Source organism: Lutjanus erythropterus, chromosome 15 (assembly GCF_056507025.1).
Source record: "Lutjanus erythropterus isolate fLutEry1 chromosome 15, fLutEry1.hap2, whole genome shotgun sequence".
Lineage (NCBI taxonomy): Eukaryota > Metazoa > Chordata > Actinopteri > Lutjaniformes > Lutjanidae > Lutjanus > Lutjanus erythropterus.
The window spans coordinates 32,080,301-32,098,479 of NC_139331.1; the positions used below are offsets into that span (position 1 = coordinate 32,080,301).

General features: G+C 38.9%; 1 protein-coding gene across 1 annotated transcript; it reads left to right on the forward strand.

Annotated features, from left to right (window-relative positions):
* The first annotated feature begins 123 nt into the window (after nucleotides 1-123).
* Nucleotides 124-14,807, forward strand: knl1 (kinetochore scaffold 1). Its single transcript, XM_084737089.1, has 30 exons — nucleotides 124-154; nucleotides 302-338; nucleotides 440-499; nucleotides 625-707; nucleotides 794-849; nucleotides 934-955; nucleotides 1,063-1,106; nucleotides 1,202-1,254; nucleotides 1,411-1,974; nucleotides 2,759-4,031; nucleotides 4,184-4,236; nucleotides 4,561-4,873; nucleotides 5,389-5,441; nucleotides 5,709-7,550; nucleotides 8,775-8,904; nucleotides 9,013-9,071; nucleotides 9,162-9,260; nucleotides 9,348-9,463; nucleotides 10,361-10,451; nucleotides 10,677-10,793; nucleotides 10,887-10,974; nucleotides 11,444-11,506; nucleotides 11,596-11,635; nucleotides 11,736-11,840; nucleotides 11,931-12,031; nucleotides 12,239-12,304; nucleotides 12,603-12,712; nucleotides 12,909-13,030; nucleotides 13,572-13,697; nucleotides 13,875-14,807. Exons 1-30 carry the CDS (start codon nucleotides 126-128, stop codon nucleotides 13,969-13,971), a joined length of 6,012 nt encoding a protein of 2,003 aa, XP_084593215.1. The 5' UTR covers nucleotides 124-125; the 3' UTR covers nucleotides 13,972-14,807.
* Nucleotides 14,808-18,179: the final 3,372 nt, after the last annotated feature.

Here is an 18,179-nt window from a genome sequence, read left to right on the forward strand (position 1 = left end):
AGGTGCTCAAACCAATCAATTGATTATCAGAATAGTCAGTGATTAATTTAATAATTGATTAAAATTAATGCTGCAGAATCTGATTTACTATATCAAGCACTGTTTTCTTTTGTTCACAGGTGAAAATGGACCCTCTGGATCCTACCAAGAATGAGTGAGTAATATACATTACCTAAAGGCCAGCTTTACACCTGGCAACATTCATTTGTGATATCACTGTATTCACGTTGTATGTAATAATAAACACCCCTCATGCACGTACACTGGAGCTGAATACTGTCTTTCATGTTCTGTGTTACAGAGAAAGCAGTGGATTCTCTAAACGCCGTATTTCTTCGGTCGGTGCTACAAATAATTTTCTGTACAAAGTATATTACATTTTCTTTTTGTGATCAAATAATTGACCTAAACTGTATCGTCTGTAATTTATAATTTTCAGATTTTAAAAGCACCACGGAAATCAATCAGAGTCCCTGACCCAGAGCAGCAGGAAAATGTGGTAAATGGATTGCTTGATTTTAAGATTTGTACCTTACTGTGATTATATGTAAAACTGGGGACTCCAGCCATAATGTGATAAACTTTAGTTGCAGTTAATTACGTGTTATTTTTATTGTCACGAAGGTGGAGTGTGCCAAACCAGTGGAGAAGAGGAATTCAAGACGAGTCAGTTTTGCCCCAGCCAACGACGTTCTCCTGTTCTCAAAGTGAGACTAAAGAGAAAAAAAAGGCCAAGCTTAATTTTCCACAAGAACAGTGATATTTGAACCTAAACACTACTTTGTCTTTACAGGGATGTAAAAAATTCTTCTCCTGCCAGAAGTCCTTTACAAGAACTAATAACAACAAGTAAGTATGTGATGTATGTATATATATATGATTTTTATTTTTATTTTAGCAGGTTTGTAATATTTGTCCTGTACTTTTCCACAGCAGCGGCAGCCACACAGAACAGGTAAGGTGACTTGATCCTTTCAACCTGTATTTCAGGTGATAATCTACACTCGTACAAAACCATTTTTTCTCTCTTAACAACATAAATATTGTGTTTTCTTCCTTTAGGGTCCAGTTGGCTGTCACTGAAGATGGGCTTCAACAAATTACAGGTAGAAATATTAACTTGAAACAGCTATTACCAAGTGTTCACATTGTCTGTTAAAGTGTAAAACTACTCTTACTAAGTGAAAGTCTTCACATATAGGAATGGAAACCCTGCTGAATGCTCCTCTACATGCTTCACAACAAAGGGATAAGGTGAGCCTGAAGTCACTTTGCTGTTTTGCTTAGCATGTTGTGTTTCTTAATACTACAACAGCCACAAAATGGTTCAATTGCTTTTTTATAATAATATTTATGTAGTAGCAAGAGTTAGTGACTGTCTGTTAACATAAATCTCCTCATCTTCACCAGGTCAACTTTGATACCGGCAATGCCTTTGGAGAGAAGACGGTGGTGTTTTCTACAGATGATGCATTCATGGACATGACCCACAGTCACACTCTAAACATTGCCCATGATGAGGATTTATTTGTAGATGTGTCCCCTTTACCCACTAGCAGAGACAAAACAGTGATGTTCACTGCAGATGATGGCTCCATGGATATGACCGCAAGTCATACTGTGAAGATCCAAAATGAGTCTGTAACACTACCCACCGACAGAGGCGTGGATTTAAGTGTGGAGAAGAGAACCGTATCTTCGTCATTGCCTCCTTTGGATCCTGCCTTTGAAAACTTCCTTGCAACTCTCTTTAAACCCAGTGGTGGCTCCAGCGTTAATCCTGTAAACACCAGAATGGCACTTCCTGCTGGAGCCCCCTTAGGAGAAACAAACAGCTCTGCGAACCAGATGAGAACACAAAGGGCTGATGTGGGCAAAGAAAACCAGGTTCCAGCTGTGATGGAGAAGTCACTGAATACATCCAGGAAGACTGGTGAAGCATCTCATGGACGTGCACTCCATCCAAAGGATGATGTAAGTATGGACGTAAGTGAAGCTCACACAGGCCGCATTTACATTTCATCATTATAAAACACATTTAATTCAAACTTGACAGGAATAAAATCAAACTCACCAAAAATGTCTTTGCTCAACTTTCCACCAAATCTGGTTAAAATAAACCCTTACTTCACTGTGATAGATGTAAAAAGTATTTTAGTTGGTCTCGGCTTCTCTGACGTCTGAGCCCCCTTTTCACGCCTCTCCTAATATTTTCACATTTAAAGTGGTGAATTAAGGGTTTCTTCAGAGTTGATGATTGTTGGAACAGTAGAAAGACAAACTAAGACATTTATGGTGAGTTTTCTTTTGTTTCTGTCCAGTTTGAATGAAGATGTCGATGATAAAATTTCTCTGGCCTGGTAGGTTTGGCAAGAGCAATAAAACAGCTGTTTCTGGTAAATTAAAACATATCTTACTCTTTGACCAACAGGTGTCTCTCTTTAGGGATCCTTTGTTATCAGACACTTAGAATAACAATCTGAGCCTGTCAGTGGTAAAACAAGTTCTTTCAGTGGACAAACCTTAAAATTTTAAACATTACTTTGCAGCCTGTTCCACTGGCTACAGCTGTCTTGCTCAATTAGATCAATTTCAAACCAATTTTCAAAACTTATCACCATTAGTCATACAGAACAACATAACAAAAGAGTCCAGGTTGAAAAATACCAAAGTTACTCTTTAACATGCATCAATATAGTTTTCAAAATAATAACACATGAAAGTTTTATGTGGTAACATGCTTTCTTTTCCTCTTTAGGTTGGCCTTGATGTAAAAGATCAGTGCAGTGAGAAAACAATAACGTTCGCTGGCAGTGACGAGTTCATGGACATGACTCAGAGTCGTACAGTAAACATCGCCAGTGGTTCATTAGCTCCTCCTCATGGAAAAACAGACAGTGCTTCATCTCTGGAGGAGAGAAAACATGAAACTTCTGGTCCCTCCGGCTCGTCAGGAAATGGTGTGGATGCAGGATTTAAAAACTTCTTTGCAAGTCTCTCTAAAACAAGCGCTTCCAGTGGTAATCCTATGACTGCTAGAATGACACCTTCTTCTGATGCATCCTCTAAAGAAACTGCTGAACAAAACGTCTCCCTGTCCCAGCTTAAAACTGATGTTGATAAAGAAAAAAGGTCACGAAACACAACCAGGAGCTTTGGAAAAACCTTTAATGGAGGTACAGTCTGTCCTGAAAACGTTCCTCAGGGCAAGTTTGATGCTGGAGACAAGACGGTGAGGTTCACTGGTGACGATGCCTGTATGGATGTCACAAGAAATCACACTGTAAACATCGCCACCCATTTCGACCCAAGGTCACACCAAAATGTGGACTTTATACCTGCTTGTGGAGAGAAGACGGTGAGGTTCAGTGCTGATGATGCAGCAATGGATGTGACCAGAAGTCACACTGTAAAGATCACTACGCATTTAGATCCAGAGTCACGCCAAAATATGGACTTTGGAGAGAAGACAGTGAGGTTCACCACAGATGACGGCTCCATGGATATGACCTTAAGTCATACTGTGAAGATCACAAGTGGGTCAGTATCACTACCCGCGAGCGGAAGCATGGATTTAAGTGAGGAGAAGAGCCACATGTCTTCAACAGTCCTTTCCATGGATCCAGAATTTGAAAACTTACTTGCAAGTCTCTCTAAACCAAGGGGCCCCATCGTAAACACCAAAACGGCGCCTCCTGCCGGAGCATCCTCTGGAGAAACAAACAGCTCCCTGGCCAAGATGAAAACACAAAGGGCTAATGTGGATAAAGAAAATCAGGTTCCAATGTCTGCTTCAGCTGTGATGGAGAAGTCACTGAATACATCCAGGAAGACTGGTGAAGCGTCTCATGGACGTGCACTCTGTCCAAAGGATGATGTAAGCATGGACATGACTGAAGCTCACACTGGCCACATTCAGGGATTCACTGATGAAGAAATGTTCGCCCACCGTGACAGCAGAGTGTCACAGACAGCAGAGAGGACCAAACAACAGCAGAGCAGTAAAACTCAAACATCATTCAACCCTAAAGGTATTGAATCTGCTGTCAGCCAACTAATTCTTTAATCAGCTAAATATTTGTATTTCTTTCTTTTACTGACTGTATTTCTGGTGTTATTTATTTCACAACTTATGATTGAATACAATTTAATTTTTTTTTCATATTTCAATTTCTAAATTTAGATATGACCTCCTTGAAGAATCCTATGCTCCATGCTTCTCATCAAACACAGAAGGTAACTTTTATACTAAGTTTACTTTCCTGTTAGAACAAATTCTCAAAGTTTTAAGCAGAGATGTGGACCAAAGTCACCTGGCTTCAACTTGAGTCAGAATCAAGTCACAAATGTGATGACTTTAGACCACTGACATTAACTAAAAATATGACATGGATGCCGAATCAAATACTAAGTTTTGGAGAATGTTCCGTTTAAATATGTAAGAGTTGTTAACATGCACCAGTATAGTTTTCAAAATGTTGTGTTTAAATAGTTAAAGATTATACATGAAAGTAATTTTTTTAGTGAGTATGTAGTAACATGCTGTCTTTTCTTCTTCAGGTCGACCATGATACAAAAGATAAATGCAGAAACAAAACAATAATGTTCACTGCAGATGACGAGTTCATGGACATGACTCAGAGTCACACAGTCGACATCGCCAGGGATTTTGAGAAATCATTTAATAGAAGCACAATGTGTCCTGAAAATGATGTGAGCATGGACATGACTGAAGCTCACACAGGTCGCATTGTTGGACTCACCGGCTCAGATGATCGTTTTCAGTTTAATTTCCCCACAGAAGACATGAAGCGTGCAAAGATGACTTCAGGTCAGAAGAACAGTGAGGCACTGGGATCATCTAACCGTACAGGTATGTTATATCATCTTATTGTACTTAATTTTATTTATTGGGACTCAGATGTTGATCAGATATCAGCGTCAACAATAAAGCGGTGGTTCCCAAACTTTTTTCCTGATATGTTCCTCTTCAGAAAGCGCAGATAGTTCCTGCCCTTCCATCTTTATTCACCTCTATCGTGAACAATTGGGCACAAAAAGGATTCGAGCTGTTTAATAAAGGTCAGCATGATAGCATCAGCAAACTCCTCTTTTATGTATTTTCCCTACATAAATCATATTCACTTAACTTTGTTTCACTCTACATTTCTGGTCACCGACGACTATCCCCACCCCTCAGTTTGGGAACCACTGATCTTATGAAAGTCACCAAAATGAGACCTTGGGACAGTCATGAAAATGAGCAAGTGATCCAAAAATGTAACATTTGAATACGAAAGATGTCTAGATAAAAAATAGATATTTTATGACATGTTATGGACTTAAAATCAATTTTTATTTTTTTTTAATTCCCCTTCTCCACATTAGGTATGGCAACTCCATTGAAGTCATCTTTAAAGACAAAGATGCAAAGATATCAGGTGAGCTTAAATATTCACTTGTTTAATTTTTAAAAGCATGCATATTGTTTGCAGCCCACTTGCATTGAATACTGTGTATTTAAATTGAAGTAAAACTTTTAGAGGGGTCTGTCTGCACTGTGTTGTTGCATATTGTTTCACCTGAAATAAATATATTTGTCCAGTCACAGTGATTGCATGATTTATTTATTTTTTTAATTTTAGAAAACGGTAGCATACTTTCTTTATATGGTGTTTCTAATATATTTTTATGATCGTAATCCACAGGATAAGTTTGATGCTGAAGACGACTGCAGAGAGAAAACAGTGAGGTTCTCTGCTGACGATGCCTGTATGGATGTCACAAGAAGTCACACTGTAAAGATCACCACAGACATCAGCCCGCAGTCACATCAAAATGTGAATGTTTTACCTGCTTGTGGCGAGAAGACAGTGAGATTCAATGCAGAGGATGCAGCAATGGATGTGACAAGAAGTCACACTGTAAAGATCGCCACAGACATCAGCCCGCAGTCACATCAAAATGTGAATGTTTTACCTGCTTGTGGCGAGAAGACAGTGACATTCAATGCAGAGGATGCAGCAATGGATGTGACAAGAAGTCACACTGTAAAGATCGCCACAGACATCAGCCCGCAGTCACATCAAAATGTGAATGTTTTACCTGCTTGTGGAGAGAAGACAGTGAGATTCAATGCAGATGATGCAACAATGGATGTGACAAGAAGTCACACTGTAAAAATTGCCATAGATTCAGCATCAGATTCCGGTCTTCCTCACCGAGTTTCCAATGTTTTATCCTTGCATGACAACGATAATCCTTTATCTGTGAAGAAAAGACAAAGTGAGATATGTCGTCCGCGCAGAAACCGATCTTCATCAGCACTCACTTTGGATCCAGGATTTAAACACTCCCTGTCTATGACAAGTGGCCCCTGGGCTAATCCTATGATCACTAAAGCAGCTCCTGCTGCATCATCCCCTCAAGAAACTGCAGACACAAATTGCTTCCTGGACCAAATTAAGATGCAAAAGCCTGATGTTGATACTGAGAAGGAGGCTCTGGGTTTTGTTTCAGCTGTCATGGAAAATCCAGTGAATAAAACCATGCCAGACTGTCCAGAGGATGACGTAAGCATGGATATGACTGAAGCTCAAACAGGCCACATTTTGGGAGAAACAGATGAGCCACCCCAATGCCTTTCTTTCACACAGGACTTGTACCCCGATTCTGACCATTTGAATAAAACAGAAGTAACTTCACAGCAGAGTGATGGAGCACTGGGATCATCGGGTCCTGATGGTGTGCAAATCACAAACCGACCAGATTCTCCTGAAACTGACAACAAGAAAGAACCAGAACTGAGAAATCAAGCTTGCTCACCCAGTGCTGTTGACCATGATGCAGTGTCCTCACAGAATTCAAGGAAAAGGAGTTTAGCCAATCTGTGTTCAAAGATAAGACGACTGAGCCACATGATAAATACGGCTCCTGACACTGTTGACATGGACAGCTGCACGGCACCTTTACTTCAGTTGGAAGATGACATAGACAAAAACCTAACAGACAAACCCGAATCCCAACCAGCAATGGAGCCCGAACTTGAAATGGGTGAAGAAAATACACAAGCTCGATGTCTTATGGAAGGAGAACAACCCTCGTCTACTACAACGACTCCTTACAACTTGAAGACAAAGCAACTTATGTCAAGGCTTTCAATGGGAGGCTTTCAGCCGAAACTCCCCCAAAGAAGCAAACCTGATGAGCCAAAGAAGGTGAATTTGGAGGGAGAGCATACAAGGACAATCAATGTCACTAATCAACTGAGCAACTTTGATGGTGATGTGAGCGATATTTTCGATGAAGAGCTTGGTAGCTGTGAGGATATGTCAGAAATTTTGGACACGAGGAGTCTTCAGAAAGCCACTAAAAAAGTGAGTCCTTGCGAGGAGTTCTACACGGACAGACCTTTAGAGGAGGATGTATTTGAACAGGACTTTATTCCTGCTGTCCAAGGAAGAAAGAGACCTTTGTCAGAAGATGAAATTGATACGGAGAATGAGAAGAGACTGAAAGCATCCACTGAGATGGACGCTGACTTGGATATGGTAGGTCAAACTAGAGTCCCGTAAATTGTCAAATCATGGCTGGGGTCTTTATTAATCTTAAAGGAATGGTTCAGATTATTTTAAGTGGGGTCATATAAGGTGCTCATCCATAACCAATGTATTACCTGCAGTAGGTGTTGGTCAGCAGTCCCCAGTGTGGACAAACAGCAGGAGTACCTGGTGTAGTAAGATAAACAATATACTGCTGTGGACAGGGTCAGCAGCTAAATGTATTTTAGCTGCCTAAAAATGACCCACATAAAAAAATCAAGATCAGTTTTGAATGTATGCAATATTTTGAACATTTTGTCCGCTTTACCTTGCCGTGAAACAGCGTTTTCCAACTGGAAACCACCATTAAACTAAGCCAAAAATGTCAGTCTGTCTTGCTCAATCGGATTCCACTGGCAAAAACAATCTTTTTATCTCACATAACCCAGGAGTTGCTTGTCTACTGCTGCCTTGATCGTTTAGGTAGTTTATGTTATTCTGTGATTTCTGTGATAACCTGTTAAAACACAGGAGTCTCACAGTACCTCAAAAAACCAACAGATTACAGCAGCTGTGGTCCAGCAATTCCTGTGCTCTGCAAGGTGAAAGTATCGAGTTTTGCTTTGCTTTGCTTTTGAGCTATATTTGGCTTATATAAATGGTGGTTTGCCATTTGAAAAACCTGTCTGCACGGAAGGTAGAAAACCATGAAGTATATTCTAAATATAGCATACAGTTAAACTGATATGAATATTCTGGGATGTGACCAATCCTCCTGCTGCTTCTCCAAACTGGTGGCATTCCAACCGCCATCTATTGTTCCCCTCTTCAAATAATCCGGGCTATCCCTTTAACTGCAAAGGAAACCAGGTTTATGTAAGAGATATGCCTTAAATTCTACTTGTCCTTATTTTCTCAGTATTTTTGCAATAATTTGGTTAGAAACCGTGCTTCCTGATGTGCTTGTGTTAATTTCCTTAAAGCTTCTTCCATGTCTGCCTGTTGTTCTGATAATTTAGGGATAATGTAAATTTCCACAGCTCTGATCCCATAAGAACAACATAGTCATGTCAGACTCACCACCCTGCTGTTCTAGAAATGCAGAACACTAACTATTTTCTTTTTGCCATTTTTTGAATAAGGCGAAATTCAAAACTCTGTACTTGTACTTGTTTTTAAGGAGATTTGTCATTTGTGTTTCTGTTTTCTCCCTGTGTTTTTATTTGTTATCAGGGATTACAGTCTCCTGTTGTAGAGTGTGACGATAACATCACTACAGCTCCGTGCATGACGACACACACCACAGATTACTCAAACAGCAGTCACACAGCCAGCACACGGTGTGAAGCTACCTTTGAGTCGAGTAAGTTGTTAAGGATTCACGGTGTTGAGTGTGATGAAGATCCTTCCTTTGTTTTTCTGACATGTTTGTGTTTTCCTGGATTCTGAATCGATAATTTTATTTTTTCAGCTTTCAAACAAAGCCTGTTTGAATCCCAGCTTGAAGACTACGCCAGTGACATGCAGAGGGTATATATTGTTGGCATGTTTGACAAATATATCTTTGAAATATTCATTTCTCGTGTCAGTTATTTATTACTTTCATCGTTGTGATTACAGAAATTTGATGAAGGCACCGTAACAGTGTTGGAATTCTTTAAACTCTTCAACATAGACTTTGTCATCCACAATCCTCGGCAAAGTGTCCTTCCTGTCAGAGTAGGTTCATCTCCATTCGTATTAAAGAAATATCTGAAAAACAGCAGCCAAATGTAGTGATGTAACTTTTTAATGTTGTTGTTGCAGCTTTTGTCAGACTCAGATCGCACACCGATGGATTTATTGAAAGACAGGCACGTCAACCGTCCTAAACAGATGGTTTACGAGACAAACGTCCAGAACCTCACAGAAAAGGTGGAAGGGTACGTACGCTTAAGATTATATCACACATTTATGCACAAGAATAAAGGTGTACAGACAGTAGTTTGTCACATTTGACCACCTTAACCTTATGGATGAGGCTCATGTCTCATTTTTAGTTTGAACCTGAATCACCTTAAAAACCCGGAAAACTCCCACAAGGAATTTGTCAAACTTTCAATTTGATATCAGTTGGGTTAGGGATATTTTGGTTAAAGTACCAATTTTGCTTGGATATGACAAAGAGATCAAGCAGACACTCAAGTGTACAATTATTATACAGCTTGTTAAAAAAATAAAACATACAGTAGCACAAGTTCCCTGATAAATTAAAAAAAAAAAGTCCAACAATCAGGTTTGTTTATGTTTGTGTAGCTTGTAGAGATGTTTTCAAATCCAAAATGTATATTTGCATAAAAATGAAATGAAATAAACTGCTACCACTCACTGGAAACAGCTACATATATGGTACTGAGACGATATGTAGTGTATACTGACATCTAGTGGTGCATTCAGTGCATGGATAACAAAATCAGGGTGCAGGATGGTGTACATGTGTATTATGTTTAAACTGAGTAATATGTTAATGTAGTGTGGCAGGGAGTGAGATCAGGCAGTCACTGAAGTCAAACTCCAGACTGTGTATTTTACTTACAGTAGAGGACTTGTCCTCGCTTGTTGTTATTAGTTTCTGATTTTGCACACGTCTTGTGCTCCTGCAACCTGCAGAGCTTTCCTGAGTCCGGAGAGGAAACAACTTGCTTCAACCATAGAGAGTATAATTAATAGGATATCAACCTGTTTAATATGCTCTCTGTGGCTCCAACTCGTTATTTGGACTGCAAATTCAGATATTACCCCTGAAGCTGAAACACAGGCCTGTTTTGTCCTCTTCTCAGATTGAAGGAGCGAATGCAGGATCTAAACAAACCATTGAAGATTGTCAATAGACCTTTGTGGGAAGAAATGAGGAATTCTTCAGAGAAAGAGGTATTAAAGGATAGCTTTACTTTTCAGACTGCTGTTTGTTTTCCTCTTTGTTACTGTGATGGCTATGAACTCTAAAAAGAAAGTGTAAATATCTCTTTTTCTGGACTATGGACTAATTTTCAGTGTCATTGTCATCTGCTGTGTATGCAGATGTAACAGTAAGAACAGTAATGTGTGTAATATGATCTTATCACTAAACCTCACTGTGTTTGTTTGACTTCACAGCTCAAAACCTTTGGTGCAAAACTAAAAGAGAGAAACAACTTTTTCAGAAAGATGAGTAAAGCTCAGTCTCATGAAATGAAGGGAGTGTTGTACTCAGACCTTGTACAGGCTAATCTGGTAAGAGCCTTCACAGCAAAACACTCAGTGACAACATCATAGTGATATTTTGAGAGCATCATGGAAGCTTATTGACTTTTTTCATCTTTTCAGGAGGAGCAACAGAGGTTTAGGGGAACGATCGAGGAAGCAGATCAGATGATTAAAAGTCTGGACGACTGCATTTGTGAATTAGAAACGGGTATGTGGGAAAGTAACTCATGGCTTTCTGGTTTCTAAAGTCACCTTCTCTGTAGGGCTGCAGCAATTATTTTCATTGTCAGTTTATCTGGTGATTATTTTCTTGATTAATCGATTAGTTGTTTGGTCTATAAAATGTCAGAAAGCGGTGAAAAGATGTTGATCATTGATTCCAAAAGCCCAAAGTGATGTCCTCAAATCATAAAGGAGTAAAGAAAACAGAAAATATTCTCATTTGAGAAGCTGAAATCAGAGAATTTCAGCATTTTTTTAATAACTCAAATCGCTAAATCAATTATCAAAATAGTTGGTGATTAATTTAATGATCAGTTAATTTTTACAGCTCTACTTCTTTCTGTGAATGGACTAATGAAGATAGTGATGCAAAATAATTTTTAAAAAATCTGTTGGATGTGGTTGTGTTGCTATCGTGAACCGGCTGCAACAACTTATGTCTTTTCTTCCTTTAGAACTCGCTGCAGTTGAGGTTAAAGGCTACGAAGACACACCAAGTCTGAAATCGCGTCAGGAAGGTAACTTGTAACACCACTTCGATATTTTAGTTTTTATTTTTATGTGCTTAATTTGAGTAAGTTATTTTCTATTTTTATTTTATTCACAGAAATGCAGAAAGTCACTGAGGCTTTGGCGGATACTGACCGGTGAGTTGAGAATATTAAGAGGCACTGTTTTATGTTTAGTTACGATGAATATGAAATGGTTTCTTTTTGTTTCTTATTGTTTTCTTCGTTCCTTCCACAGACAAATATCTGAACTGGAGATGCAGAAGAAGCAGAACTCAAATAAACTAAACAGGCTGAGAGCCGAGACGAAGAACCTTGAGAGACACATCGCTGCGCTGCACACGTCAGTGTCTAATTTCAGATATTTTTTTTTTTTTTTAGATTAGCTTTTGTACACAAACAAATTAACATTTCTGCACATTTCCTATCTCAGGGTGAACGAATGGAAGTTTAGAGAGAAGAGCGACGACAGCACAACATACACTTTTCTCTATGAGACCTTCCATCTACAGTTGGTGTTTGAAAAACCCAGCGGTAAGATTTGTTTCTATGATGGTCTTCAACAGACAACAGAGAGCGAATAAGCAGTGAATTTTTTGTTTCTTGATTTTTTTTTGTTTTTCAAATGAAGATGTGCATCCACTCATACAGCAAAGTAAAGAAAACACATTTTTACTCCCGAAAGGCTAAAGATTTAAATTTAACAAATGATAATGTTTTCCTTTTTTATTGTTTTTGAAGGTAATCATGCTGATAACCAGTCTGAGAGGAAAATATCACACATCACATTCAAACTACAACTTGATGGTAAGAAAAAAACATTTTAAAAACTGTATCATGAGTCGTCATTTGAAGTGGATTTTCAGAATCTGTTAAACATATTGTGTGTTTGAGTTGAAGTAGGTTCAAATCTTGATTCTTATCTGTTTCTCATCTACTCATTCGTCCGACTACCTTCATGTCAAACAAATATTACTTCAGTAGTTTCTAAGTAGCTGTGATAATGAGGGTACATTTTAAGTCCATTGGCATTTTGAGCATGATGGACATTCTTGTGTTGGTCATTTATAAAAAACGACTGCTGCACATTTTGTTTTCTAACTAGATGAAATGTCGGAGGGCCACGCCTGCCTTGTTCACAAGCTGCTCTGTCAGTATATTGATGGAGAAGCTGCCTGGGAGGAGAAATATCCAACGAGCAGACATGTTCCAAAGGTAGGTGTCGGTGGACATGGACATGTGCAGCTGCATGTTGTATGTATTTTGTTTTTGGTCAGTGACACATCGAGGATGCAAATAGCCAATACTGAGCTGATATTCAATATCTTGAAGAAATTTGAATTGTACATGGCAGTTTACTCAGTTGCACTGAAACCTTCAGCTGAGGTGTTTTGTCTCCTGTCGTATGCAGTTGCTCCATGACGTGGGCCTGGTGGTGAGTCACTGCCGGCTGCTGGGAGAGGAGTTGCGTCTGCTGAAAATGTGGGGGGGTCTGAGGCTCGATATTCTCGACATCAGCTGTGTGGACACTCAGTAAGAACTCTCGCCTACAAAATATTTTAATTAACATTTTTTGAAGACTACTGTATGATTAATTTAGTCTCTATTAAGGATAAGGATTTGAAAATGCAAAATATCATCAGGCACATCTTGATTTTATTCCCCAAATATGACAAAGATGAATCCAGAAAGAGTCAATATCGTTTAGTTTAGTTAGTATAGTATAGTTTATTTTATTTAGTTTTATTTTGCATGTATAACTGCCGTTTCCCATCTGAAAAAAGGCTGTCTGACAGCAAGGTAAAGCAGTTAAAATATTCTTAATACATTACATTCTTAATATTTTAATTTAGATGGGCCTTTTTAATTGGCTAAAATACATTTTGTCGCTGACCCTGTCCTCAGCACTACATTGCTTAGTTTCCTACAGCAGTATTGTGTCCGCCGCCATCTACTGTAGGTAATACACTGACTGTGGATGAGCACCTCAGATAATCCAAACTATCCCTTTTCTCTGGAATTCTTATTGAATACCGTCAACACACAATATCTTTCTGTCTTTTTCTTCCTCCAGAGTGCACATCGTCTTCAGCAGTCTCAAGAAACTTTCCAAGTTTGAGGTGATCTTCTCCGTCAGTCTGATCAACCACCTCTATGTCCTTCAATTGCAGAGCTTCAGAAACATCATCGGGAGCACGATGTAAGTTTACCTCAAATAAAATAACTCAGGAAGTGCTTCACTGGCTTTAGGTGGAGGGAAATATGAGTTGAGGAAGCTCGATTATATTGTGGCAAAGAAAAATCAAGTCAGAGCTAGAAAAACCTTAACCCTGTAACTTTACAAACATCAATAGTTGATATGTTCGTGTTCTTGCAGGATCCAACAGATTGAAGAGATTGTGGCATCGTTCAGCCCAGCTAAGAAACTTTTGACGAAGATTGTCAAAAAGATTCATGAAGATCTGCTCCGTTGAGAACAGGAAATTTGATTCCAAATGTTTTGTACAATAGATGTTGAAAAATGAAAAACTATAAAATCTATTAACTGGCTGTTTTTGAAAATCAAAAATAAATATAGTGTACAGGTTTCCACTCTGTTCTTTTTCTTCCATAGTGTGCATGAAGTGAAGTTTTTCATTGTTTTGTTTCCTCAAAATTTAGCTGCACTTTGCATCATTGCATTTTGTTAGAAATACTTTGGGTTCAAACATAGTTCATAGAAAGGGACAACAAAAAGATTCAAAAATTGATAGAATACAGGATTAAATTAGAAATTAGATCTGTTTCTGTGTCATTTTCTTTAGAAATCTGGCCATTAAAATGCCCAACCTCTAAATAAAAATGCTGGTAATGTATTTCATGAGTTTCTCTTCTTGGATAGGGGAGAGTGAAATACTTATATCACAGTGACTTTGCTAATTTGATGTTATTTCACTGGTCTGGAGTTCAGACAGTGCAGTTATTTCTGTCACCTCCAGGTGGTGAACATAGACTGACTTTACAGTACTTTGATTTGTTTTGTTTCTGTAAAGGGGGCCCTGATTTTTATATCAGATGTTATTTGAGACGAGACTCAAAAAAGGTTGTATATTTGCCATATTCTGTTGTAGCTCTGCACAGTGCTGGACATATGTAAATATTTTTTGATGTATTTTGTTTACAATGCTATTACCACAGTTACTCTTAATCGTTTAAATGTTTAAATGTATTTTTGTCACTGGAAAGCAAAAATAAATGTAAAATAATTCCCCAAACCCTGGAAAAGATAAATGTACTCAAAGGTTTCCATTAAAAACTTCTTTCTGTGCTATGGTTTGTGTAAATGTGCTTTCTTTTTCAAGATGTATTTGCGACCAATCAAATCATGTGATAAAGTTACGTTCAAGGACCCCTGCGTTTAAAAACCACTGTTCTCTGATTAATACCTATATGACATACTGTAGTCTCAGCCTTTCTCTTACTCTACCACATGTAGCTTGGACTGTTTCAATAACATCATTAATCAATAAAGATTTTCAGAAATGTTTAGTTGGGAAATTATGATCAATGACCACAATGCATGAAAAAAAAATGCAGCTTTCTAAAACATACCTTTTACATTTTTAGCACTCATTTGTGTGTTTTTGTTTGACAAGTGAGAACAGCTGAGCCGTCAAACATCTTCGCCTGTTACTCTGCACTCAGTCTCTTCAGCTTTCTTTTTTTTCTCTGTTCTGCATGTCATCAGTTTTTTCCTACTATTTATTATCACAATAACTAAGCCAACATAATTCTCTTGGATAGCATTTAATTATTTCAGGGAGTGTCTCTTCATCAATCAAATCCTGAACCTAAAGGTGAGACCAGCAAAATCTCTGTGAAGCTGCAACACAAACAGATTTATTCACTATTACCTGAGACATTTGATGTATTTTTATTGTTATTTACATGCATGCATCATCAGTGTTGACTGCTGTTCCTGTTATACCACGGTTATGCTTTAGAGGGCGCTATAAGCCTGTAACATATATAATGTTTCTAACGCCCACTGCCAGTCCTGAGTGAACGTATCCTGCTGTTAAGTTCTCATCACAGTGTGTCACTAATGTTAAACTTGAAATGGAGGAAAGAGCTTTTAAGGAGTCATGTTTTCAAAAGACCTCTGCAGAGTTTAGTGGTGTGTTCAAAGACCACCCTTTTTGTCTTGTAACCTTGTGACAACAAAGCAATGTCTACTTTTGTCCCTACACCACAGAGAATTGCTTAAATGTGGGTCTGAGCGCTGAGCAGTGATCATTTTCTGCTCAGATTGTTTCATCTGAAGGATATTTAGAGGACTGAAGTGTGCAGTATTTACGTCCGGTGGATAATGCCCAACGAGGTGTTCAGGTGTTCCATTAATTCCTGATAACAAACACCTTGAAGGGCATTATCCTGCTTATACCATGGTGACGTTAAAGTACGACCATTAAATTGTATTTTCATGCGTTTTGCAACAGAAATTTTAAGTTTTTCACAAGCCATCATTGTTTCCCTGTTAACACCTGAAGGTTTGACTGATGGTGAGTTCCATCTCAACTGGAAAGTCAGAATTTTGGTGGAACCTCATCGACCTCAATCTGAAAATCCAAGATGGCTGCTACGTGCAACGTTATGCCCCAAGTACAAATAACAAAGATACTAAATCAAGATGATACTGAGTCAAGCCAAACATGATCAGGACTAAAAAAAACAGCACAATGTTTGATACAACACAACTATGCTGAGACACAGGAACAGCAGGGGTCCCCACGCTACAACCCTCCGCCTTCTGCTTCCTGCACAGGTGCTTTGAAGCGCCTGCCTCGGGCCAGGTGCACCTCATGGAGCAATCGTCGGGGGTGGGTGGAGCTGGAGAGGGCAGAACAGCAAAAGAAACAGCAGCATACAGCTGTAACATGTATCAACAGTAGTAAGAGCTGCGCATTAACATTTCTGTCTTTTGTGCCTCATTAAAGGCAGAATCGGTAGGATTTGTCCAAGCTGTTCATAAGAGGACATCAGATACCAGAGTTTTGGGTTGGTGAAACGTCCCGAGCACAGCAAAACAATGAGAAAAAATACAGAAATACAGGCAGAGATCAGAGAGTCTCTGCAGATACAGTCTCATTAGTGATAATCAAAAGGGATTATGTTTAAATTAGTCTATAAATTGTTATCTTTAGAGAAATTATCACAGATTATATCTTTAAATCAGTCATACACAAATAACGGTTCAAGCTATATTGTGTTTGTACGTGCAACATACCACTTTTTTTTTTCAGTTTCATTTTTATTTTATTACTCTACACCATTTTTCATGGGCAGCCACATGAGAAATTGATCAGGCTGCTGTGAGCCAGACACAAATGATATAAGGTCATAATAATCTCCAAATGTTTAATAATGGAATAGTCAGAAGTGTTATAGTGCTATATAGGGCACTTCTACTGTTGGTCACCCTTTCTGAATTGCCTTGTGATGAACTGTGGGATAATATTTTGTTGTCAGGGTCCTAAACTTGATGTTTTACAGTGTACCATGTATGCTGTACACAGGTTGCAATGACAGTAGCAGCAAAAGTAGAAGAAGAACAACATGGATAAAAATACAGTTTTATGTAAAAGATAGAGTTCTTTATCATTACCAATGATCGCAGTACTGACCCCTTTCAAAATAAAGGTCTGATAACAGCTTGATGATAAGCAAAATGCTATTTATTGATTTGCTAGATATTTAACATTTGGTATTTGATGATATCCTTACATAAAGTACCTTTCCAGATCTTTGTATATTCCTATTATCTCGGGGATTCTGCTCACAGAGTAGATACTTTAAGTCTTCTTTGAATTCTTTTAACAATGTTTGATCCAATTGAAGGCTCATAAACAGGCTTATAATCCTCCAACCTACATTCAAGTATGAACACAGTGTCCCCTCAGCACTGACCAGAGAGCAGCTGCACCTCGACTTCAAACAAAGAAAACTCATCTGTGCGCGCTCTCTTTCTTTTGTCGCACTGAGATAAACCTGATGTTAGTATTTAGCTGCAGATCTCGCTGTTGTTCAAAGCCAAACAGCCCAAACATGACTGACATGGACAGTGTCCAGAGGTCACTGGAAAGGTCGAGCAGCCAGAGACGAGCCTCTGAGGGGGGCGAGGAGGAGGGGAGGGGGGGGGACGGTGACTGTCCAGTCCTGAAGCCCTGACGTCAAAGGTCAAAGTGGACTTTCCAAACCGTCACCCTCGAGTGAGCTGTCAGGGGACACGAGTCCCCCCACCCCCCCCACCCCCCGAGACAACGGCTGCTGTCAGAGCAGATAGAGGACGCGCGGGGCGTTCAGGCCGGGGTTAAGTTTGGCTGAAGCCACATTCAGGTCTCCTGACCTCAGCCTGGAGGTCAACTCAATTTCATTTCAATTGATCCACTGAAGGATTTTTCATTATTCACACGTGTGAAACTGCATCATTCATTAGATCATAATACGACAAAACAAATAGGTATCAGTCTTTTTACTCCACTTGAGTAAATTTAATTCCATTTAAATGATTTTCTGTCTCATTTTCTGTTTGTTAATTGAATTTCTATAACTTGTTTCTTTGCAAATTGGTAGCATGTGGCTGAGTCATTGTCCTTCCCATTTTTAAAAACACTTTGTTGTTGGTCTGGTAAGAGAATAGCTC

Excerpts from the sequence above, each read along its gene's own strand:
- knl1 (XM_084737089.1), top strand. The coding sequence starts at position 126 with ATGGACCCTCTGGATCCTACCAAGAATGA. Across the intron at positions 1,255-1,410 it reads CTTCACAACAAAGGGATAAG|GTCAACTTTGATACCGGCAA; the intron begins GTGAGCCTGAAG and ends CATCTTCACCAG. Across the intron at positions 12,032-12,238 it reads GGTGTTTGAAAAACCCAGCG|GTAATCATGCTGATAACCAG; the intron begins GTAAGATTTGTT and ends TTGTTTTTGAAG.